The sequence below is a fragment of the Agelaius phoeniceus genome, chromosome 33 (genome assembly GCF_051311805.1).
Source record: "Agelaius phoeniceus isolate bAgePho1 chromosome 33, bAgePho1.hap1, whole genome shotgun sequence".
In the NCBI taxonomy this organism is placed as follows: domain Eukaryota; kingdom Metazoa; phylum Chordata; class Aves; order Passeriformes; family Icteridae; genus Agelaius; species Agelaius phoeniceus.
This window is the reverse complement of record NC_135297.1, coordinates 2,611,100-2,636,029: the sequence shown is the minus strand read 5'-3', so window position 1 is coordinate 2,636,029 and position 24,930 is coordinate 2,611,100. Positions and strand designations below refer to the sequence as shown.

General features: G+C 49.8%; 1 protein-coding gene across 1 annotated transcript; it reads right to left on the bottom strand.

Annotated features, from left to right (window-relative positions):
* Positions 1–9,007: 9,007 nt before the first annotated feature.
* Positions 9,008–13,097, bottom strand: LOC129131846 (serine/threonine-protein kinase pim-1-like). The gene is made up of 7 exons (XM_077192453.1): positions 13,093–13,097; positions 11,017–11,116; positions 10,569–10,703; positions 10,418–10,468; positions 9,819–10,188; positions 9,404–9,580; positions 9,008–9,138 (listed from the first exon to the last, which is right to left on the bottom strand). Exons 1-7 carry the CDS (start codon positions 13,095–13,097, stop codon positions 9,008–9,010), a joined length of 969 nt encoding a protein of 322 aa, XP_077048568.1.
* Between the last annotated feature and the right edge of the window lie 11,833 nt (positions 13,098–24,930).

Genomic DNA, 24,930 nt, shown 5'->3' with positions numbered 1-24,930 from the left:
GTGCCTAGGTGAGGGCCATGTTTTATTTTTGCCTACAACTCCCATCACGGCCCGCGGCCGGATACAACCCCATTGGAGCCGGGACTACAGCGCCCATCATGCCCCGCGCTCCACAGAACCCCGGGGTCCGCCCCCATCTGTCCCGTAAGTTTCCCCCAGACGCTCCAGGATCCCTCAGTGCCCCCTCAGCGCCCATTCGCGACCCTACAAAAGCGTCCCCAGACCCCCTGAGTCCTCCCAACCCCACAGATGCCCTGTACAGCCACTTCTGGCAATTCATCTCCTCTCATCCCCGGCGGCGCCAGAGCCCCTCAGAACACAGTCCCGCGCCTAAAACTCCTGCCCTGCCCTGTGCCCTAAAGAACCCTGTTAGAGCTCCCCGAGCTTCCCCCAGGGGCTCCCGACCCTTTTACGTTCCCCCGAGGACCTCAAGTCGGGGGTCGGACGCAAAACTGTCCCCCAAGAGCCTTCCCGGATCCCCAAACGCCGCGTTCCCACCACTTCCGGGACTACAGCTCCCATCATGCTCCGCGGCGCACCTCCAGCGCTATTCCAGCCGGGACTTCATCTCCCGTCATGCCCCGCGCCCCTCCGAGACCCATTGCAGCTGCGCCCAGAACTCCCATGATGCTCCGCGGCCCCGTTTTTCCGTATGATACCCGCGCCTACAACTCCCATCACCCCCCGTGCCCCAGTTCGAGCCCCCCAAGGGCCCGCCCGGACCCCAAAGGGCCCCAAATTCCCCTCCCTGACCTCCAAGGGCCCCCCTGGACCCCCAAATGCTGCCCCGGACCCCGAACTGTCCCTCAGAATCCCTGAGTGCCCCTCCAAGTGCCCACCCGGCTCCCCCAAGTTTCCTCCAGACCCTCAAGTTCTCTCTGAATTCCCTCCCCAAACCCAAAACTGGCCCAAATGTGTCCCAGAAATGTCTCCACGGCCCCCAAAGTGCCCCCTCCTTGACCCTATCAGAGAAAAAGATGATAAAAATGGCACCAAAATACTTCAAATATTATTAGTTAGCGTTATGAATAAGAAGCTTCACTAGGCCAATATTCAAGCAGCAATCAATTTATTATTTAATATGGTAAAGTATGAGCAATACAGCGCTGGGTACAGTGGGGGAAGTTTTCCCTCCAACAGCACACTGATAGTTGAGGGTTACAGGTATTTGTAGGGGTACCCATCAGCTTTTTCAGCAGTTTCTATTTCCAATTTTTTACTCATCAGCAATTTTTATTCCAAATTATTCCATCACAATTCTATACACTATTGTGATCTTAGTTTCTCAGGATGTATCTCAAAAGGAGGATCCCAGATGGTGGCGGTCCAGTTTCCAAAAGAAGAAAGACGAATCCCATCTGGTGGAGTCCAGCTCCCCAGATGTGGGTCCACCTTTTAATTGCAGAGACTATAAATGTAACAACAGTGATGTCCAGCTTCCCTTTGGTCAAAACCATAAATCCTTGAGGTGATGTTCATCTTCCTTTCTCAAGCTGTTTTTCTCTGCTTCCATAAGGCGTGAGATAAGCATATTTCCTTTATATATATTCCAAGGCTATAGTTTCAAGGATACAAGTAATATTCTAAAATTATACTTCAAATGTTATTATTGCAGACTCTTTATGGATTAACTGCAAGCAAAAAGCAACATCCTTACACCTTAATTCCAATGCTCCTAAATCAACCAGGGTTAATTGCAAACAAAAGATAGGTTCAAAGGCCTTTTTCCATGCTTTATTTTCCTCAGTTATTATTAGAATTCACAGCTCTCCCATTGTTGGGATCCACACATTTTGCATTCACAAATACGCACGTCGCCTGTTTGTACCTGACATGAAACACAGCTTTGTATTTCACACCACCTCTCTGGTCAACCTATTCCCAGGCCCAAACACCTGAACAGTGAATTTTTTTTTCTAAAATCTAACCTGAATTTCCTCTCAAGGTGAGGCGACTTCCTCTGGTTCTCAGTGCAGGCCCAGCAGAAGAGAACAGCCCCCCTCAGTGCACGATCCTGCCAGGGAGTTGGAGAGAGCGGTGAGGTCCCTCCTGAGCCTCTTCTCCAGATTGAACAAACCCAGCTCCCTCAGCTACTCCTCATGGGCCATGTTTTCTAGAGCCTTTGTGAGCCTTGCTGCCCTTCTCTGGCCACACTCAGCCCCTCAATGTCCTTTTTCCCGAGGGGCCCAGAGCTGGACACAGCACTCGAGGTGTGGCCTCAGCAGTGCCCAGCACAGAGGGGCAGGCGCTGCCTGCTCCTGCTGCCCACACTGCTGCTGATCCAGGCCAGGTGCCATTGGCCTCTTGCCCCCTTGGGCACACTTTGGCTCACCCTGAGGCGGCTGGTGACCTGCAGGATGTGCCACTTGCCCTTGTGGAACCTCACGCCCCTGTCCTTGGCCCATTGATCGAGTCTGTCCAAGTCTCACTGCAGAGCCTTCCCGTCCTCCAGCAGATCCACACTCCCACCCAACTGGGCATCTGCAAATTTACTGAGGGTGCTCTCAATGCCCTCCTCCAGATCATCAATAAAGATGTTAACCAGGACTAGCCCCAAAACGGAGCCCTGGAGAACACATTTCAATGCAGCTCAGGTTGCATAGTCTGCAGTTGGAGGCTGCAATGCCCCCACAACAGAAAGAGCTGCCATCCCTTGGCATTGGCCACACACACAGGTGCAGGAAAAAAACCTTTTACTAGGTGAATATGGCTGACAGAACTGAGCTCTCAGGCACACCCTCCCTTTCCCTAATGACCCTGAACTCAAGAAAAGGGATTTCACCTTCCAGCTCTTTGCACCATTGGATCCTCACACCATCAGAGCTGCACCAGCCTCTCTCATCCTTTTGCGCCTTCTCCCCACTCTGATGAGCAGCTTTGATAAGAAAAAATGCAGTTCTGCTGCCAACAAGGTGAGCCAATTTGCAAATGCAACTTACCCTGCCAAAAACAGCTACTGCCTTTTTCTTTCAGAGGTGAGTCATCAGAAGGAATGAAAATGTGTTGCATTTTAAACCAAAGAGGAAAAGAAACAAAAGAGATGCCAGTGTGGCTTATCCTGTTGGCTGCTCAGTTATTGCAGCCCTTTGCTACTTTACCATTTGTCTTGTTTGGAGATTGTGCTCAGATCATTCAGTTATGGGTGCAGGAGAAATTTAAAAAATCATAGCTGATTGCAAAATAATACAACTTAGGAAAATTTAAATAGATTGTGGAGTATTTACATCAGGGTGATGACAGTTACCACATAGAGACCAAAATAAGCCCTTTTAACAAAACTTCATTTCTATCCTTGTTCCTCAAGCCCTACTATCCATTCCTTTGGCTGATGTAGTATAACGTCAAAATACTGTTCAATATCTTGTATTGTTTATACTTTGCAACAGTTCTGTTGTGTTTTCTAAAAGCTCTGGGTATTTTTTAGTTTGAAAAAAAGATCTATTATTTTGGTAGCAACATTGCAGTTCTGTGTTTCCTTTTGGTACTCAGCTGAAGAAATAAAGAAAAAAAAAAGAGCAGAAAAAATTGCAGAGGTGGATAGGAGATCACGAGGAGCACAGGTACAGGAGATGAGTACATTACTACTGCCACTGCTTAAGAGCATCTCTCACAAAAAGCAGACTGGCTACACTGTCCCAACTCCATCATTTCAACTCTCCATGACTTGTTTCTTGCTTTGCAAAGCTGAGCTGATCCATTTTTACCTAATATGAATAACAACTAGTAATACACACTTACAGTTCTCTTGTATTACTGCAACAGCTCTAGGTCCCCTTATAATTTTTTAGGGCAATTGTAATGCCATCCCTGAATTTAAACAGGTTCAAGATATTATTTGTAGCTTATTCTTGAAGGTAATTTGTAGCAAAAGTCAAAAAATTATTGCAGATGGTCAGTAACTGGACTGTTATGTGTATGGGATGCACACGATGATTTAAGTACTGCTTCATTCTGTGTGACTCCAGGCTTTGAGAAAGAGTAATCCCACTTGGCATTTGGGCTCCCTTTGGTCTCAGGAATTATGGATCCAGAGTAACTTGTTAGAAGCTTGTGAAAAAATGTCTCTGAAGTTTACAGCAGAGCTGAAGTGTACAGAAGGATGAGAATTCAATGAATAATTCAATGAATACTAAGTTTGAAAAGCATATCCAGTTATCCTACTGACTATGTCCAGTTACTATCCACTGTTACAGTACAGTGCACAATATCACCAGGAAAATTGTGAATGTCATCTTCAGACCAATCTATTAACACATTTTATTTTTGATCAAAGTTACTTTCTACAAATTACCAAGCTGTTTTTCCTTTTTGAGGCTCTTGCTTTTTTTGTGTTAAGTATTTACATGTATAACACAGGTGGCTCCTCTGTCTTGGTTTGGAAAGACAGGTGTTTGCTAAGGAAGGCAGGAGCCTTTCTTGAAATGGAAAAATGTAAATCCCTTCCTTCTGAATTGTCATAAATTTTAAATTAAGGGGGGCTCTCAGGTAAAAATCAGAAATAACAGCTCTTTATCAGGGAAGAAAATAAAAAGATAAAAGAAACAATGCAGTAAACCAAAACAGCACTGACAGAGTCAGAATACAACCTGACACCCTGTGGGTCAGGGTGTTGGTAGCAGTCCAATTGGAATTGTGGCTGCAGCCCTCCTGGAGTGTCAGGTGTGGTTGTGTTGGAGCAGGGATCCTGTAGAAAGGTGTAGTCTTCCTCTGAAGATCCAGTGGAAGAGGCAGCTGCTGTTCCTCTGGGAAATCCAGTGGAGAAGCTGTGCTGGTGTTCCAGAATTTCAAGATTATATTTGGGTAGGAATGCTTGGCTCCTCCCTCTGGGCAGAGCATCTCCCAATGGGATGCTGTAGTTCTTATCAGCCATGCAGTGACATTCAATAGCCCATTATCAGCAGATGTCTCCCCTGGAGGGAGGATTGGCTGTGGAAGAGATAAGGAAAACTGCCCAATTAACAGAAGACAACTGGCATACAGGTGGCAAATAGAATCCATACTGCTTGGCAATCTAGTATATCCTGAATCTGATCAAGGAACCGAAAAGGAGCTTTTAGATTTTCTAAGCTGAGGTCTGTTTTGCCTGTTTCTGAAGCTGCAGTCCAAGAGCAGTGACAGAAAGGTTGCTGCTCTGGGAGCATGCTTCTAGCTTGAATTTAGGCCTGAAGGCATTGTACCAATTTACAGCTCTTACAAGAGCTCTGTCACTGCACAGAATTTCCATAGGCATTACAACACAAAGAACTCCCTTTCCCCCCACAAGCTCTTGATGCAGCTTTCTGTCCCACCCTGGTTATGTCCTCGGTGAGGGGCCTTTCTGCAAAAGGAGAAGGAGACTCTTTAGCATAATTGTGTTTTCTGTGGAGTGTTTTATCATAGTCTATTAATATTCCCTTTTCCTCAGTTCCATAGCTGCTTACTACTTCCTAACTCATTGATTTTAATAAACCAACTAAGCATGCTGCTGTATTCTATTCTACTCTCCCTGTATTCTTTTCTACTCTCCCTATGGAGGAAAAAAAATTGCCCATAAAACCTATATGCAACAGCTGCCTCAATCCAATGAAATGCAAGAGGAAACAAATGCCCAAAGAGCAGAAATCCCCAAACATGTCACATCCAGTCACGGAGAAGCTGATGGGACAGAGCCATGTGGCTGGAGTATGTGTATTGCACTCTGTATTGTTAATTGACTGATGCTGAGTATTTCAGCAGGAAACTTCCAGGGCTCCCAGGACTGTCCTGGTGGCTGTGATCCCAAATTACTCATCAGTAGCAAGTGAACAAGAACAGCCTCTAGGAACAAGGGCATTGCTGAGGCTCTTGCTTGCTTTGGCGGCAGGGTGGCCGTGGTAAGGGTGCCACAACCTTCCTGAAGAGCCTCCTAAGAAGGACAGCTCAGGGGCACAGGCACATCCTCCTCCCAGACCAGTGTGTGATGTTCAGCTTCCTTCTTCAGGTGACACGGAGAAAAAAGGCTGGAGCTCTGCATGGTATTCCACAGAGAAGAAGCCTTTATTAAGAGCAGGGCACTCTGCATAGGGAGCCAGGGACAGAAACTCTCAGAACCAGGGAAAAACGGGATTCTATAGGGAAGGCAAGGGGCGGGACAAAACTGGTAACCAATGGGATAAGGGCTCAGGGGCAGAACACAAAGGGAAGGACCAATGAGTACTGGGGGATCAACATAAAGTTGCAAAGGCAGCTGGGGGTCATATTTGCTCGCCCTGACTACAAAGTCAGTGGGTCAGGAGTTGGCCCTCCAGGGCAGCACAGCAAGCTCTTCTCTGGCTGGATCTCTGGCCCCCACAACTCCCCCTTCTTTATTTTATAAAAAATCTTCTCCTAGAGACCTTGCAAGTAACTTCTTAGAACAGCTGAACATGTATAAGAAAATAACATTTAAAAGCACTCAAAAAATATTTCTTAGGAGATCTCGGGATCTCTAGCTGGTCAGAGTGACCCTGATATACTTTAGAAAGTCTCTTTTCCCAGCCCGGCACTCAAAGAAGGAGTCAGAGATCATCCGTTCCTGGTCTCAAGGTTGTTTATTGTATCTTATCTATAAAATTCTTTCTCCTGTCCTGACGATGTCTGCTCAGCAAGACAGAGGCATTCTGCCTGCCCCGAGGCGGTGTTATCTTTTTACACTAAAATCTCCATGTACAATATTTACAATTATTTTCCAATACCTATCACCTATGTTAGACAGTGAGCTTCTACTCTAGACCAATCTAAAAGTGCCAACATCACAGCAGAAGATGGAGGCCAAGAAGAAGAAGAAGGAGAAAGGCTGGACACGGCCCGATTGCTCCATCTTGCCCCCTGAATCCCCATTCTAGAAACCCCAAAAATCTATTTTTCACCCCATGATAAATTCACTATCATTCTACTTAAACTTTCATGACTTGCAATTCTTCATATAAGATTGGTAATCGTTTTTTCCAAGGGCTAAATCAAAGGCACAGGGGTCTTGGGCTCTGTGCCAAGGTCTCTCAGCCCCCTGGACAGGGGCTCGAGTCCTCCAGGGCAGCCAGAGGAATTTCCTGGGTTCTGACAAGTAACCCTGTTGCAGTCCCTGCATACACGAGTTTACTTGATCACTTTGATGCCAGGGAGCACCAAGAACTTGAACCTTCCTGGAGTCCAGCCCTGCCTCCCTATCACAGGGCAGAGGGAAAAGCTGAAGAACCTGGGTGGTGGTTGAGCCAAATTGGCATTTTGCCATTTCTGATTTCCTCCCAGCTTTTGCAGCAGGGCGACAACACCATCGCTGCAAAGCACTTTTTTTTGCAAGGCACATGCAGACCTCACTGGAAGGGGCTCTTGAAGGAGCTGCTGCAGTTGGCAACAGGAGCTGTTGTTGAATTTTTCACGTTGCTTAACCCCCCCTGCCAAATGCCATCAAGAGGCTGAGGAAGGACACAAAAAGATTACCCTGGAGAAAGGGAGGCCAAAAGCTTGGAAAAGGAGGAAAGAAACGCTCTGATGATGACGATGACAAAAAAAACCCAAACAAATTTATTTTGACAGCAAATGAACACTGGCCGCCCTCCAGCCCTCCCAGGCGGGCAGGCCGAGCGGTGCCGTTCCCATGGCATGAGGTGCTGGCAGCCTGCGGAGAGAAACCAGAGAGCTACGGTCAGTGGCAGCAGGCTCCTGTCCCCCTGTCCCGCCATGGCCTGTGCCCGGGCCAGGCTGCTGGCTCTGCTCAGAGCCCAAACCTCCCGACCCATTCTCTGTTTTTAGAGAAGGGCAGCGTGGCAGGCCACGTTCCACCTCCTCTGCTTAATCACGGCACAGCAACCTCGTCAGCAGCTGCAAGAGCGGATGCCCGTGTGCCTGCTGCCGTCTGCCCGGAGCCCTTCTGCCAGCCGAGCTGTGGAGCTGGGCGCCCACCTCTGGAGAGCTGCTGCCAGGAGAGGAGCCGATCCCAAACCACGTCCTCGTCCTTCTGGAAGGGGCTGTCCCTGCAGACCGTGGCCCCTGGGGCAGCGCTGGCACTGGATGCGCTCCACGGACACTGCAGGTGCTTCCCTGTCCGGTCTGGGCACCAGGTGTAATCCTCCTGGGAAAACAAAAGAACAATTGCATGAAAGTCAATTCAAAACAAGACCTGGAAACAAGAAAAAGCACAAAGCCTGTCACTGTTTCACAGGCCTGAGGAGGGTCTGACCACTCCATGTGAGAATTAAACCTGTCCAGGGGTGGGGAAAATCCCCACCTTTCCTGCCTGTAAACGCACCCCTTCCTCAAGGGCCTGCAGAGCAGACCAGCTGGGGCACGGCTTCAGAACCCGTCCCCCCCTCTGCCACCCCCCATCCACATGGATGGATGCTTTTGTCAGGCTGGCTGCCCCCGCCTCAGCCCGTGCCAGGCTGGCTGGCAGAAGCTGTCAGCAAGGCCAGGAGCCGGCTCCCCTTCCAGAATATCCGTCCCCTGTCCCGCCAAAAAGCAGCTCGGCGGCCGGCAGAAAAATTAATATTCCCCAGCGCTGCCGAGCGGGGAACCTCCGGCACGTGGCCAGGCCGAGCCCTGCCCTGCCTGGAAGCACCAGCATCCCCCCGCCCCTGCGCCGGCTGGGGACTCATCTTGATTTCATCGGAGTGCAGAGCATGTCCTTCAGGCAGGGGCCGCAGCCAAAACCAATTGGCTCTGCCCCGCCAGCGGCCAGCTCCAGGATGTGTTCCCAGCTCCACGTTGTGCTCCAGAAGAACACGCCAGCTGTGCCTCGGCTTGCGGGGACATCACGATGCCATTGAGCTGCAGGGGGATGTTTCCTCTGTCCCAATCCGTGTCACCTTCACTGCACTGCCACCACTTCTCCAATAGGACGGGCAGCACGGAGCCGCTCCCTCCACAGCTCGTGGGGACCAGCGGAAGCAGCATCTCCTCGCCTGTGCTCTCTCCTCCGCGCCGCGGCCGCAGGGAAACGCTCCGGGGTTTTCTTCCAGTGCCACGAGACGCGTGCCGCTGCTGCTTGCTGGGCTCGTGGATCCTACTGTGCTCAGGGATGCATCTCTGCTGTCTCCTGGGCCAGGCAGGGCTCCTGCAGCCAAGAATGCTCAAAAAGGTCCTCCAAGCATGGCCTGTGTGTGGGGTCCATGGATAAACACCACCTGATGAGGTGCTGGCACTCTGCGGAGAGAAACCAGAAGGCTCCTGTCCATGCTCTCCCACATTCCACAGTGCCCAGGCAACACCAGGAGTGCTCAGAGCTGCACCCAAAAGCTTCCTATTGATCCTCTCTTGCGGAGGACACCAGCACAGAGGCACTGGTGCCACCTCCTCCAGCTAAGGCCAGGAGATCCACCTCCTCACCAGCTGCAAGAGCAGGATGCTTATGTGCCAGCTCCCCTCCCAACCCCGTTCTTCCCCTTGTGCCTTGAAGGTGCATCCCCACCTTGAGACACCCGGGGCGGGAAAACGAGCTGGCCCCGGACGATGTCCTCGTTGGTGTGGAAAGGAAGGTGCCCGCAGACCAGCTCATAGAGCAGGATGCCCAGGGACCAGATAGTGGCTGGCTGGCCATGGTAGCAGCCAAAGAGGATCCACTCTGGTGGGCTGTACTCCGGCGTTCCTATGGGACACGGGCACAGCTCATCAGGCCCATGCTGCTCCCTCCTGCCCTCCTTCCCTCCCTCCTTCCCTCCCTCCCAGCCAGCTCCCGTTCCACAGCAGCCAGGCCCTGCCCTGCCAAAAAGCAACTTGGCTGCAGCTGGCTGAAGAAGGATTCCCCCTCCTTCCTTCCCCCTCTTCCCCCTCTGCCAGCAAAGCGGGGAACTCAGCTGCCCGGCTGGGCCCCGCCTTGGGCTCACCTGACATCCGGGTGTAGATCGTGTCCTGGAGGATCGTGCCGCAGCCGAAGTCGATGAGCTTGGCCTCGCCCGTGGCCAGGTCGACCAGGACGTTCTCGGCCTTGATGTCGCGGTGCAGGACGCCACGGCTGCTGCAGTGCCGCACGGCCTCCAGCACCTGGCGGAACAGCCCCCGCGCCACGGGCTCCGTCAGGAAGCGCCGCTGGTGCAGGAAGTACCAGAGGTCCTGACAGCGCTGCGGACGCTCCATGACCAGCGCGAAGCCCTCGGGCACCTCGAACCAGTCCAGGAGCTGCACGACGCCGCGGAAGCCAGGCCGCGACACCATCCACAGCAGCGCCAGCTCCAGGGGCACAAGGGCGCCGTTGCGCTGCGGGGGGACCGCGATGCCGTCAGCGGGGCCGATGCTGCACCGCGCCTCGGGCAGCCCCTGCCCGGCCCCGCCGCGGCTCGCCATGGCCCGGCCCGGGGCGCTGCGCGGCCCCCGCTCACTCCACGCTCGCTGCCCTCGCAGCGTTCCGGCTGCCGCCCTGCCGGGCCTCGCTTTAGCGCCGCCCGGCCCGCCCCGCCGGCTCCTCCCGCTGGCCCCGCTCACTCACCAGCCGCGCCCACTCCGAGATGCGCTCCCGGGACACTCGCTTGATGGCCACCTGCGAGCCAAGGCGAGCGGCGGGCTGAGCTCGTCGCCCGCCGCCCACCGCCCGCCGCCCACCGCCCGCCGCCGCCCTCCGAGCCGGCCCCGTCTCTTACCGGGGCGCCGTCGGCGAGCCGGGTCCCGGAGTAAACGCTGCCGCAGCCGCCGCTGCCCAGCAGCGGGCCCTGCCGGTAGAGCTGCTCCAGGGGAGGCTTCTCCGCCCGTGCGGGCGGCACCGCGCTGTCGCTCTTCTGCCCGGGGCACCCGCCCGCCCGGCGCGCTGCTGCTTGCCGAGCCGCCCCGGGCTGCGACGGCTCGGGGCCGGCGGCCGAGCTGGCGAGCGGCGGAGCTCGGAGCGGGGAAGCTGCCGGCCACGCTCTCGGCCACGGGGCGGGAGCCGGGCGGCAGCGGAGCGGCTGCGGGCGGAACCGCGGCAGGGGCTTCGTTCGGGGCCGGGGCCTCGGCCGGGGCTGGGCCAGAGCCCGCGCCAGGCCGAGCCAAAAGACCGCGATGCTCCGCCAGCACCAGAGCAAGCGGCTCTTCCAGCGGCGCCACAGCCGGTACGGAGAGAGCACGGCCGAGGCGGAACCACGGCGGGCCGGGCAGGGGCGGGCACGGGGCGGCCCCGCCAAGGGGCGCCTTGCGGGACGCGGCATCAGCCGGGCTGGGAGAGGCGGAACACGGACGGCACGGCCCGGCACGGCACGGCACGGGACGGGAATACAGTGAGTGGGAGGGAGAAGGGGATGCGAAGGGAGGGAAAAGTCGATCGGAAAATCGATTGAGAAAAGCGCTGCTGCTGCTGCTGCTGCTGCTGCTGCTGCTGCTGCTGCTGCGGAGCCGCCGGAGCTCGCGGCCGTTCCTCCGTTGCCCCGCGAACCCAACGGAGGAGCCGCCGCGCGCCCCAAGGAACGAAAGAGAGAAACAAACAAATCACACCCCAAAGTCATTCCTATTAGAGAAGTAACCAAAGAAAACAGTGTAGCAATAAAGAAGAGTGTTGGCTTGAGGCTTCTTTCTTCTTTGCGTGAGACGAAACATTTCATGCGTGTGATAAATGAGTTCACTGGATTTAAGGATCATACAATTATTCTTTTATTATTATTATTATTATTATTATTATTATTATTATTATTATTATGCAAGCAAGAATAAGCAAAGTTCAGCGCTGGGCGGCTGGGAGTCTCCGCTCCTCTAGGCTTGCACCGTTCCTATCCCCAAGGTTCACCTTTTATTGCCTTCTTCTCCCGGGTCCAGGGATGACGTGGTCTGTCTTTTGCGCTTGCTCGTTCAGTTGCTGGGGGGTCTTTTTCTGCCTTCTGGTGGTTGTGGGATGAAGGCTCCAAGTCTTCCTCTTTAAGCGCTGAGTGAACTTTTCCTTATAAGGCATACCTATACAGTGGAATTTTCAGAACACTATACGATTCCTGCAAGCCTAAGCAATTCTTGTGAGTTTAGGGATTGTTGTTACATCCTTCCTCTGTGACCGCTGGGTGAACTTTTCCTTATAAGGTATATCTTTACCATGGAATTCCCAAAGCACTATACGATTCCTGCAAGCCAAGCAACCATATGTGGCTGTGCATTTAAGAATCAAGCGGTTTTAGCTATTTAGTTATTGCTTTTATATTGTATAATTATTTAGCTATTGATTTAATTAATGAACAAACGTATTGCTACTTATTACAATCCCCCATTTTTTTTTTTACCAATTTTGATCATTAAATCTTTTTAGTTCCTTTCTAGTGTGAAAAATGCATGTATTTTATGATTGCCTTTTCGCAAATATTAAAATGAATATTATATGTGTTGTGTTGTGTTAGAAAGTAATGCTGTATTAGTTTTCTTAAGTACTTTGTTAAATATAGTTTTAGGTTATAAAAATTGTTAAAATAGAAACGATGCTATGTAGGATACTTTTTTAAAAAGAAAGGACTCGCAGCGAGATAACAGCCACAGGATACCTAAATCTTTCAGAGAAGAAGAATTTATGGCCCTCTTATCAGAAGAAACCAACTTCTTCCTGCCTCGAAGGCACTGTTAGGATTTGGAGGAAGAAGTTGACGATGACCAGACAGAATCCTGTACTTGAATGGAATTTATGCATCATGTATGAAGTGTATGAATATGCAACAGGCTATTGTTTTTAAGGGTTAATCCTTTGTTAACGGGGGTCCTTTTTCGGGCTTGTGCTGCCCAGAAAAAGGTACCCGGACGTCCGTAACTCTTTGTCTTTATTGTCTCATATTGTCCTAATTCAGTTTGTCCAAATTATTATTACTCTAATTGTATTACTATTTTTATAACCATTTTATTACTATTAAACTTTTAAAATTTTGGAAACAAGTGATTGGCGTTTTTAACACTAGCAAGCGTTAACTGAGTTTCCTCATCAGTTAAGCTATGTGCACTAATTACTGATGCCAATTTCCTTAGCTTTTTCATCATATTCCAATTCATAACGAATAGAACTGCTGCCAAAATAAAACCAAGCACAATCAGAATCAAAAGAACAACAATGGGATGGCATATACTGTTTAGGACACCTGTGGTAGTAGGAGCCCACCCGAACAGGGTATCCCACCACCTGTGCTCGCCATCTTGCTTTACCCTCTCTAGAACCCGGTGTATTTTTCCTACGTCATGATGAACAGTCATTAGGGTTTTCTGTCCGCTTTCCTTGATTTTCTCGAGGATTTGGATCAGGTCTTGATGGAGCATCAGTTGTCTCACTAGAGTGAAGTTCATCCCAATCGGGGTGGGCATTAGCTTGTGAAGCAGTGTGTAGTTGGATTGTAATAGGTGGTGAGAGGTGACTTTAGCTTCATAAGCGATATCACACCCTGTAATCTTAGTGAAGTTACAAGCACAGAAGTTTGAGTGATTCTTTGTATCCACCACAATATCATCTACAAGCACAGAATCACAAATAGTTCTAAAACACACACATCCATTGCCTATGTATGTAAGAACTGTTTTAGAAGTCTCGTTAGGACGAATCTCAAAATGACAAATGTTTTGCTCTGTGTCTAAACAGATATCTTGAGCTATAATTACATTGCCTTCACAGATGAACCCCAGTTGTTCTCGGATAATACAAGATTCCAAATCAACAGTTTGCCATTTGTCATCAAACTGACATAGGGCCCATCCCCTATGTTCTATAGGATAGAGAACAGCTCCGTCATGGTTTATTCCTAATGCAATATCAGGAAAAACTAGATGTACAGAGGCATTGTGTATGGTCAAGACAAAAGCAGTAGCTGTATTTGAAATAGCATTATAGGTAAAATTCACCAGTTTCCACCAGGATTGGAATTCTCTTTCAAAATCGGTGACATTGTCCCAGATTATTTTCCGAATTTCTGTGGGGAAAGTGCCTTCCTCGCCTTCTCTTATAATCGAGGCAGAAACTGACTGCATCCACAATTGTGCTTGGATACAGCTGAGGGCTAAGGAAACATTATTTTGTGCAGCACTGAGTGCATCAATCACCAATTTGTGATCGTTCACATTTACTCTTTCCCAATTTGGCAAAATGTTTGACAGCATCCACTGGTGTGTCCCCAAGGCTAACAGAGATGACTTCAGTGGTTGCTGTAATTTGGACAGATCTCTAGTCGTAGCAGCCAATTTGTTCATTAGCACTTCCAAATCAATGCTATTCAGAATTCCAAGTCCTGTGCCTAGAACACCGGTCACATCTCTAGGTTTCCTTGTTTTAAAAGAGCTGCGTTTCCAGAGCCAAATGGTCCAGCCTTCAAAGGATGTCTGCAAAAACAGAGAACAAGCTGGCTGGATGTCTGAAACATTGGTCTGCATCAGCAGTTCGACCAGTTTGAGAGATCGTGCTGGATTGAATAATATTTGTTGTTGACCAGTTTTCCTGAATGTCCAATTTTGTAAATTTTTGGGGTGAGTATAACTGGTGGTGCAGGTGGAGTGGTGATATTGTGAGGTTCAGCAGTGGTAGAGTGGTTTTAGTATCTATTATAAATTTAAAAGAAAGGCCCTGTGTATCTTTCAACCAGAGACAGGCTACCTCTGCAGTATGAGTTAATGTGAAGTTTTGCCAGCAGTCTTGTGTTATTGGGTATGCCCAATCTGCTATTTGTTTATCCTCCTGACCCATGGAAACACTGATTGCGATTGCGTTAGTATAGTCAGACCCATTAACCATTCGACATCCAATATTAATTTGTTCTCCCACTACTCCTTGAAGCTGCCAGGTTTTCTGCTTCTTCCGTTCGTGTCTAGCGTAGGGCAGCCTGTCATGCAGTACAATGTTAGTAAACTTAAACCTGTGGTATTCCCCATAGATCCGGTAGATTGCAAAAAGGCCTGAGACCAGTCAGGGGTCACGGTCCATTTATTGAGGGGGATCATGTTCTCTTTGTAAGGCTGATGAGGGTTTCCCCAGGCAACCCGGAGGCTCAGGGTTATAATAATTAAGGTAGCTCGCCAAGCAGGGCAGGGTCCTAGCAACAAATTTCTGTCTCCTTTCGTACTCATATCTCTTTTACCTGGGGCTTTCCTGTGCTCCGTTCCTGTTCCTGTGCTCCGTTGCTCTCCCCCACTACTCCTCACCTCTCTGCCTTGCCTGCCAGCCCGGGTGCATCGCTCTGCAGGGATCATTATCTTCTCGGCAGCAGGGGGAGTCTTCAGGGGGTGCATTATTTGGGCTTTCTCCTTAACTCCTGCCCCCACTCCTAAGGGCAGGCTGTCAGGCCTCCAGGCAAAGGGTCTCCTGCAAAGGATTTCTCTGATTTTACGACGGACTCTCTGCCGTCCCTAGCAAGCTTTACAGGGCCTGAGTCCCACACCTACTTAGGGTCCACCCTCTGCCTTTTATTCCCTTTCTCCTGTCTTCCTAGAGTTGCGTCGTTCTTCCCTACGTTCTCTACGTTTTTGTTGTTTATAGACTCGGGAATAGCGGCGAATCGTGCTATTCCACTCGTCAGGCCTCACTTGCCACCCCAGAGGAACGTGGATTCCCTTCTTACACAAGGTAGTTAATATGACTGTCGGGTTTTGGCGTGTGATGCTATGAAATTGGTGTTGGAATTCCCATGCCCGGGCCCAATCTCTTCTCTGTTCTAGATTTTCAACTAGTGATGCTGCTTCTCTGTCAGGGATCTCCCGCTCTCCAGGGATCCTTATAAATTCTCTTAAGGCCCTTCATGGATTTGCTCTTCTGCATTCCCCACCAAATGTGACTGGAGAATCCACCATTTGTCTTTACAGCCCCCGCAAAAGATTTTTACCCACGCCCGACAAGAAGATTCCCAACATTTAAGACACTCGGTGTAATTGAATAATTCTCGCCTCACTTCAGCCACTACTGAAAGAGCAAGTGTCAGTTCATTCCAGGTTTTCCACGGCAGAGGGCACTTGAACTCCTGTTCCAGTTCCTGTAGGGGTTTTCTTACCAAGAGTCTCAGTCGGTATAGTTCTCTGTCCCCTAATTCAGTCATTCACGTTCCCAGCTGGCACAGGTCCCTGTGCCTTCCGAAGGGTTGGCCGTAGATCTCCAGGGTGACTGGTCACCTCCCAGGGGTGTCTGCAGTGATGGGTCCTTTCACTCGACTGGCATGTGTCCAGCCTTTTCCAGCAGTTGGGATGGCTGTTTCTGTGGTAAACAGGACAACATAGGGACCTTCCCATTGGGGTGTTAGGGATGTCTCTTTCCAAGTCTTAATTAGGAGCCTATCTCCGGGTTTAAGCTTATGCATTATTATATCCAAAGGGGGTCTTTGTCCCAATAGTCCTTTTCGTTTTAATTCCTCCCTCCATTTCATTAACTGTTGTATGTAACCCTGAATTTGACTGTCTTGCATGCAAGGATTGTTCCCTGGGAGTTCTAAGTCGTAAGGCATTCCATAAAGCATTTCAAAGGGAGAGATTCCTACATCCGTCCTAGGTTGGGTTCTCATGTTTAGCAATGCCATGGGTAAACATCTGACCCAAGACATTTTAGTTTCTACCATGAGCTTGGTGAGTTGCTTCTTGATTTCTCCATTTGCCCTTTCCACCCTCCCTGAGCTTTGAGGGTGCCAAGGGGTGGGATATTGCCATTTAGTGCCTAAGGCCATGCTTACCTCTCTCAGTACTTTGTTTGCAAAATGGGGACCTCTATCAGAGTCTAATATTTCTACTAGTCCATACCTAGGGATTATTTCTTCCAGCAGGGTTTTAATCACCACATTTGCAGTAGCCCGCGATGTAGGATGTGCTTCTACAAAGTGGGTTAGATGATCTACCAGTACCAATAAGTACTTGTATCTCCCTACTTTCGGTAGCTCGGTGAAATCTATTTGTACGTGTGAAAAAGGTCGTTGTGCTAATTCCCTTCCTCCTGGAATCCTTTCTCGAGCCTGATGTCTGTTAACTCTTTGGCATGTTATACATCCCCTAACTACTTGTTTTGCTATGTCGTAAATTCCTTTACACATGTACTTAATAGTAAACTGATCTACTAGGGCTTGGGTTCCCCAATGAGTCTGGTCATGCAGCTGCTGCACTATTCTTGGGCCATAGATTTTGGCAGTACCTCCCTATCATCTGGCAATTTTTGGATACCCCCATTCTCTTTTATTCCCATTTTGTCTAATTTCTCCTTTTCCTGGGCTGTGAAGCTCAGGACTCGAACTTTCTCATCCTCTCGCGTTCTCCTTATCCCCTGATCCTGGAATTTTCTGAGAGCAGCTTCCTTTGCCTCTCTGTCTGCTGTGTTGTTTCCTCTGATCAAAGGGGAGAGACCCTTTTGATGTCCTTTAACATGTACTATTGCTATTTTCTTTGGGCCTCTTAAAGCTTGTAGTACCTGAGTAATTAGTTCCTGATGTATTAATTCTCTTCCTCGGGAGTTTATTAATCCTCTTTCTTCCCAAATTTTCCCAAAAGTATGTACCACTCCAAAGGCGTATTTTGAGTCCGTGTAGATGGTCCCAACCTCAGCTTCCAAGAATTTTAGAGCCCGCAATACTGCATACAGCTCACAGGCCTGGGCTGACCAACTAGGTCTCAAAGGTTCAGGTTCTATTATATCCAAATTTTCACCTCCCACAATCGCATATCCAGAGATTCACTTTCCCTCAACAACTCTAGAGGACCCATCCACAAATAACCTTTCTCCCCCTTCCAGTTCTTCCTCTTCGAGGTCCGGCCTAATTTTTGTTTGTTTTTCTATGCTATGTAAGCAGTCATGAGTTAAATTCTCCTGTGGATCTCCAAACAAGAATTCAGCGGGGTTTTGCAGAGAGGTGGTTTCAAGTATCAACCGAGGGGATGACAGTAAAATGCCCTCGTATTTCAAAAGTCTTGAGTCTGTTATCCATTTTTCTGCCTTTTGTTGCAATACTGCCTGGATGTTATGGGGGGTAAAGACTTTCAGTTCTCCTCCATAGGTAATTTTGAGAGCTTCTTCCACTAAGAGGGCTGTTGCCACTGTAATCTGCAAACATGTTGGCCATCCTCTACTTACAGGATCTAGTATTTTAGAAATAAATGCTACTGGTTTTCGACTGCCAGCCCAGTCCTGAGCCAGTACCCCAAATGCTACTCCTGCCTCAGTGTTAACAAACAAATAAAAGGGTCTCCTAACATCCGGGAGGCTTAGCACCGGGGCATTAGCCAATTCCTCTTTTAATTGTTCTAATGATTCATCATCCTTCTCAGTCCATTTCATCAAACCTTCAGCAGTTAGTTTTTCATGCAAAAATTTTACTTTACCACTAAAGTTTTCAATCCATTGTCTGCAGTATCCTACAAGACCCAATAGCTGCCTGATTTGTCTCTTATTTCTTGGGGGAGGAAGGGAGAGGATTCCCTTAACCCTCCCTGGGTCTGGTGTTTTAGTTCCTTTACTAAGTTGGTGTCCTAGGTACTTCATTTCTTCTTCTATGAATTGCAATTTACTTTTGGACACCTTCAGCCCCTGGATGCTTAAAAAGTTCAGAAGCTTAATGCTTTCTTCTCTAACTGATTCCTCGCTTTTTCCAGCAATTAAAAGGTCATCTACATATTGAACAATGGTTATTCCTTGGTTTGGGGTATAGGATTTCATTATTTGCTCTAGTGCCTGCCCAAACAAATTCAGGGATTCTGTGAATCCCTGTGGGAGCACTGTCCACCTTAGTTGTTGCTTTCGGTGGGTATCGGGATCTTCCCATTCAAATGCAAAATAATCTCTACATTCTTCTTTCAAGGGGCACGCCCAAAAGGCCTCTTTCAAATCTATAACACTATACCAGTGATCATCTGGTTTCAATTGACTGAGCAATGTATGGGGGTTTGCTACTACAGGGAACCGGGCAATGGTTCTCTTCTTTATTTCCCTTAGATCATGTACTAATCGGTATTTTCCATCTGGTTTCTGTACAGGTAAGATGGGGGTGTCGAAGGGAGACATGCAAGGTTCCAAGAGCCCTTGTTCTATTAACTGTTCAGCCTCTGGTTTTAGTCCCCTTCGCCCCTCATCTGACATGGGATATTGTTTTATCCTTACTGGGATTTCTGGGTTTTGAATGTTGACTGTGAAGGGCTCTATATTCAATCTTCCTGCTGTATCAGGGGTATACCAGACTTCTGGGTTGATTTTCTCTTCGTCAGTGACCCGTAAGGGGCACAACCTGCCTTTCAGCTGTTTTTCTTCAATATTTATATTTATCCCTAATTCCACCATTAAATCTCTTCCTAATAAATTGTAATCAGCTTCAGGGACCAATAGCAGTGATCCTACCCCTATTTTCTTCTCTGATTCTATAAAACATCTTTAATTACAGGAACCTTGAAGGGTTCTCCTTTTGCCCCAATAACCTGTACTGTGGAAGGTGAAATCTTACATCCCGGGGGCAAAGATTGAACTGTTGATCTCTCAGCCCCTGTATCTACAAGGAAGGTTATGGGGGTTTGCTGGGGACCCACCTTAAGTTTTACCAAGGGCTCCGATGACATTTGGGTCCCCAATAGATAGAGCCCTTGACCCCCCTAATCCTCTTTGAACATTTTCTCATCCCTAAGCCTCTTTCGGCATTCCCTCTTCACGTGTCCTTTTCCACCACAATAGTAACACACGGTTCCTTCTCTCCCTCCAGTTGGGGGTCCTCCTAAATCCCGGGGACCTCTCCTCATGCCATTTCTTTCTCGTGGTGGAGGGTTGTTCCGCTGTCCCTCCCTGACTGCCGCCACCATCATCCGAACTTGTCTTTTGTGTGCCTCATCCTCCCGTCTAACATATACCTTCTGAGCCTCCCTGAGCAATTCATCAAGTCCTCTGTCCTGCCAATCCTCTAACTTTTCTAATTTCTTTTGAACATCCTCCCATGATTTGGCTACAAACTGTGTTTTAAGGAGCGCTTGCCCCATTGGCATCTCTGGGTCCACCCCTGAGTATAACTGAAAACTCTTCCTTAATCTTTCCAACCATTCAGTGGGGGTCTCATCTTTTCCTTGGCACTCTTTGAACGCCTTGCTTATATTTTGTCCCCGGGGCACAGCCTCTTGTATGCCCTGGATTATGATGGTTCTTAAGTCCTGCATATGACCACGATGGTTGGGGTCCTGATTGTTCCAGTTGCGATTTCGCAAGGGCCATTTCACATCAGCCGCGGGACCTTGAACATGTTGGGTGTCCCAAATCCTCATTCCTGCCCTTCTAATCATCCCTCTCTCCTCTGTTGTAAATAGGATGCCTAGAATGGATTGCATCTCCACCCAAGTATATATGTTTGGCCCTAGGAACTGATCCACTCTTTCTGCTACTCCTATAGGGTCTTCTAATAATTTTCCCATCTCTTTCTTAAACTTGTGGACATCTCCCGAGTTCAAGGGGAGAGTGACAAACCCCATCCCAGCTTGAGGTCCTCCTAATGCTATTTCCCTGAGAGGGAACAACCCACTGCTCTCTCCTTCCTCAGTTACTGTCCTCATCTGACTCCGATTACGCCTCCTGCAATCCGGGGAGTCCGTGACCTGCTGTCTATTAGGGGCCGATGCCGGGGGTGCGTTTGGGGGGGTTCAGGGGGAGCTGGTGGTATATACGGGGGAGGATAAATAGGAACATATTCCTCCGGTCGAGACTTTTTGTCTTCCGCCCCTTGACTTCCCTTAAGGGGGAACAACCTAGCTGTTTGCTCATTACTTCCTACCAACCATAATTTAGCATGTGCACTCTCCTCCAGGTTCACCGGCTCTTTAGAATTCACATAAATGTTCAGGGCTTGACAGGCCCAATCCTCGACGGATCTGAAAACGGGCCAGTATATACTTCCTGAATCCAGATTCTTACCTCCCCACACTACCATGCAATAATTTATCATTTTTGCCTTATCCTTCCCCTTTCTGGAGGGAAAGTCATCCCAATACTTGAGCATTAATCCTAATGGACTGTCCTTAGGTATTGGGGGTAACTGGGGACCCTCCCCCATGGCATCAGAAGGCTTGCTCTTCTTCTGCCCCATCTTCCAAGGCACCTCCACACACACACACACACAAAACCCCTCGGTCGTGGCTCATTCCCTCGCGGGCTACGAGAACTGCACTACGAGAGGGTCCCTCTCACGTCGTCCGCAGGTGGACGTCTCATTCACCGTGCCCTGGGATCCCAACCCCAACCGAGCGCTTCACCTCGTATACTCACGCATCCTGCGTCGTCGCTCGGATCTTCGTGCACAAAGTTTACAGGGTTACCCGTGTTTTCCTTGCTTATTCCCGAATTTAGGTTTGTCAGTCCAGATGAGGGGTCGGGTGAGAAGGCCAGGGCCACCAGGTCGTGGGGCGCTCCCCCAGGATTCTCGAACCAACCCCATTTTCTGGATCCGAGTCACGGCACCAAATTGTGATAAATGAGTTCACTGGATTTAAGGATCATACAATTTTAATTTTTTTTTTTATTATGCATACAAGAATAAGCAAAGTTCAGCGTGGGGTGGCCTGGAGTCTCTGCTCCTCTAGGCTTGCGCCGTTCCTATCCCCAAAGTTCAGCTTTTATTGCCTTCTTCTCCTGGGTTCAGGGGTGACGTGGTCTGTCTTTTGCTCTTGCTTGTTCAGTTGCTAGGGGGGCTTTTCTGCCTTCTGATGGTCATGGGATAAAGGCTCCAAGTCTTCCTCTTTTAACCGCTGAGTGAACTTTTCTTTATAAGGCATATCTATACAGTGGAATTTTCAGAACACTATACGATTCCTGCAAGCCCAAGCAATTCTTGTGAGTCTAAGGATTGTTGTTACAGCTCTCCTCTGTGACCGCTGGGTGAACTTTTCCTTATAAGGTATATCTTTACCATGGAATTCCCAAAGCACTATACAATTCCTGCAAGCGAAGCAACCATGTGTGGCTGCACATTTAAGAATCAAGCGGTATTAGCTATGTAGTTATTGCTTTGATATTGTATAATTAATTAGCTATTGATTTATTAATAAACGAACGTATTGCTACTTATTACAGTTCATTCCCTGTCTCTTTCAGCCCTTCAACACTTGACAGAAGACACCAGCAGTGCCATGTCAGACGTGGCACTTGCACCATTGCATGTCCTCCAGGCACTGCAGAGTGAGCCATATTCCGTCTTCCAGAGGCTGCAAGATCAGCTCCGCAGGGCATGGGGGACTCGGCCTCGTCTCTCGGCGCTCGGCTGGCTGCGCTGCTGCAGCTCTGCAGAGAGCTGATGCCAGAGGCTCTGTCTGCTGGGACCACCTGAGGCAGGGGGAATTTTCCATTTCTTTCAGATTGTTCTTTTCTTCCTTTTGGTTTTTCTTTAGTATATGAATATAGAGTTTGTTACAATACACAGACTCCCAGGAGCTTTCTTTTGCTACCCAGGCTCTGCAGGGCTTAGGGGAAGAGGGGGACAAGGGTGCCTGGGCTGGGCCAGCTGCCCAGGCGTGCAGTGTTGCAGGGAAAATGGCCAGAAGCCCCTTGGCCTTTGGTGGTTCTGCGGAAGCTTTTGTGCTGGTGACAGAGCAGCTGGGCAGGGGCCGGAGCTGCGGGGATCCCTGTGAGAGCGGTGCCTGGAGATGGCCACAAGCCCTGTGCCAGGCAGGAAGCGCCCTCTGTGTCCTCCTGCCCGTGTGCTGCTGGCTGGATTGCTGAGGGCTCCCGGCTGCCTCTGGATGGGGCTCCTCTGGAGCTGCTGTGGGGCTGCGGCGCTGCTGCCGGGCAGCTTGGCCGGGCTGGGGCAGCCCCTGAGGGGCTGGGGCACTGGCAAGCCCTGAGCAATGGGGCTGTCAGAGGCCACAAGCAGCCCCCTGGCAGCCGCCTTCTTCCTGCCACAGTTGACTTGCAAGAGGGATCCTGGGCACTCTGCAACTAACAGCATCGGTGCTGTTGGAAAGCCAAACGCAGGGAAATCTCAGACCTTTGGTCTTGTCAGCAAAGCTTAGAATCAAACACAGCATTTGATCAGAGACCTTGGAAAGGGCTTCCAAACTTAGGTGCTAGAAGCCAGCATGCGGATTTCTAGTTGATTAGAGCAGAGACACGGGGAGGAAAGTTGAAGTGGAGGAAAGTTGAGAGTTTTAGGGCTGAAGATCTAGAAAAAATCCAAGTAGTTCCAATGGGAAACAAGAAGCTTAGGATGCAGTGCTGTAGGTTTGTGTGTCCTAACATGATTGGCTAAGGAAGCTTCCACTGTAGCCTGTGTCCAGAAGAGGAAATATTGAAGCATTGGCTCCAAAACAGAAATATCCTTGTTGGCAGTGTCTTCTTGGCCAAGAAATCCTTCAAAGCTCTTGGAACTACAAGTCTTGCGGCCTTGTGAGTCATGCAGTGGAGATGTGAGCCAAAGTCACCCTTCTTGGCTATGTAGAAGAGAAGTAAAAGCAATGGCATCCTTTAAAAAACTCAGAGGTCCGCTCTCTAGCTCCTTCCAAACTCCTTCAAATCCCCCAAAGTGGCATTCAGCTCCAAATAGATGACAAGGATTCCTCTTAGTGCTGGCTCTTGGACTCCAGAGCAGCTGCTTTAGGATCCTTCCCATACGGCTGTGGAGTTGTGTGCCAGCAATGGATCATTTGAAGAAGCTTTCCCAAGTGACTTGCACGGAGGTTTGTTTGAAGGGTGTTTGAGGAGAAAGGCTCCCAGCAGAGGTCTGGCCTTTGGCCTAGCTGTGTCCCCTGCTGATTGTCAAGTGTGCCATCAGCTGCAGGGCTTTCTGGGCTAAAAATATCATCAAGTCACTTGGACTTGCTCTTTGTGGCCTCTAAGAGCTGGACCGAATTTTGGGGCAAATTTGGAGAGCTCATCTACGGCTGGATGGAGCAGCTAGGATTTTCCCAATTGCTGGCAATGGTTCTCCAGGTCCCTGGTGTAAAACGGGGCTCCCCAGCAACTGCGGATCTGCAAGATGATAAACAATTGCCTTGCTCTGAAGAGAGAGGCATCTGCTAATGAAGGCAGAAGGCTTCTCTGAAATGGAAAATGAACATGCCCTCCCTTCAAATGATTCTAATTTAGAAATTCAAATGCTCTCAGGGAAAGATATGGGGATAGGAGTGAGCCCGCAGAGCCGGGCAGCATTTGCTGATGCTCTGAGCCCTTGCTAAAGATCCTGTGCGGGCTGTCTTAGACACCTGGGGCCAGGGATTCCTTCCAAGCTGGGTTACTTGGGCTGGGCTGGGGGCCGCCCCAGGGCAGAAGGCAGTGTGTGCAAGGGCCCTGGCTGGCACGCTGCAGCACGGTCACCGTGCCATGGAATGGAACCCGGTGACCAAGGGCCCTTTGTGACACGTGGGAAATAGAAGCTTGCCCGGCTGCTGGGAACAGGCCACGGGGCAGAACAGGACAGAGCGGTGCCGTCAGGAGCCCCCGCACAGTGCACTCGTTCCTGTCTGACCCGCAGCCTTTCCCAGGCGTTATTCCTGCAGCTGAGCTCGAGGCCAGGCCACAGGACTTGGTGACCCGTGGCCTTGCCGAGGCTTCTCTTCTGCAGGTGCTCTCGAGGGCAGAGCGTGGCACTTGGTGCCCCAGAGGCATCTCCCATCCCTGCCACCAGTGCCCTCGAGGCCCCACCACAATCGTTGACAGGAATCTCCTGTCCTTGTGGCAGGAGCCCTGGAGACCAGAGTGCAGGACTTGCTGTCCTGTAGCCTTCCCCAGGCTTCTGTCTTGAAGGTGCCTTCCAGGCACAACTGCAGGACCTGCTGACTCAGAGCTTTTCCAAGGCATCTCTCCTGCAAGTAGCCACAAATCCAGTCACTAACATGGAGCAGAGACCCCTGAGAGCGACCAAGGTGGCCTGGGGGGTAGAAGAGGAGGAAGAAGGCCCTGCAGCTGCCCCAGCATGGGAAACCAAAGAGGTGGTGCCGTTTGAGCTGCCGCAGGAGCTGGGCCACAGGCTTGGTGCCTGCAGCCAGGTTGGCACCTTTGCATCCCATCCCATCCCATCCCATCCCATTGCATCCCACTGCATCCCATCCCATCACATCCCATCGCATTGCATCCCAACCCATCCCATCTCCTGGGGATGTTCCCATGGACAGAAT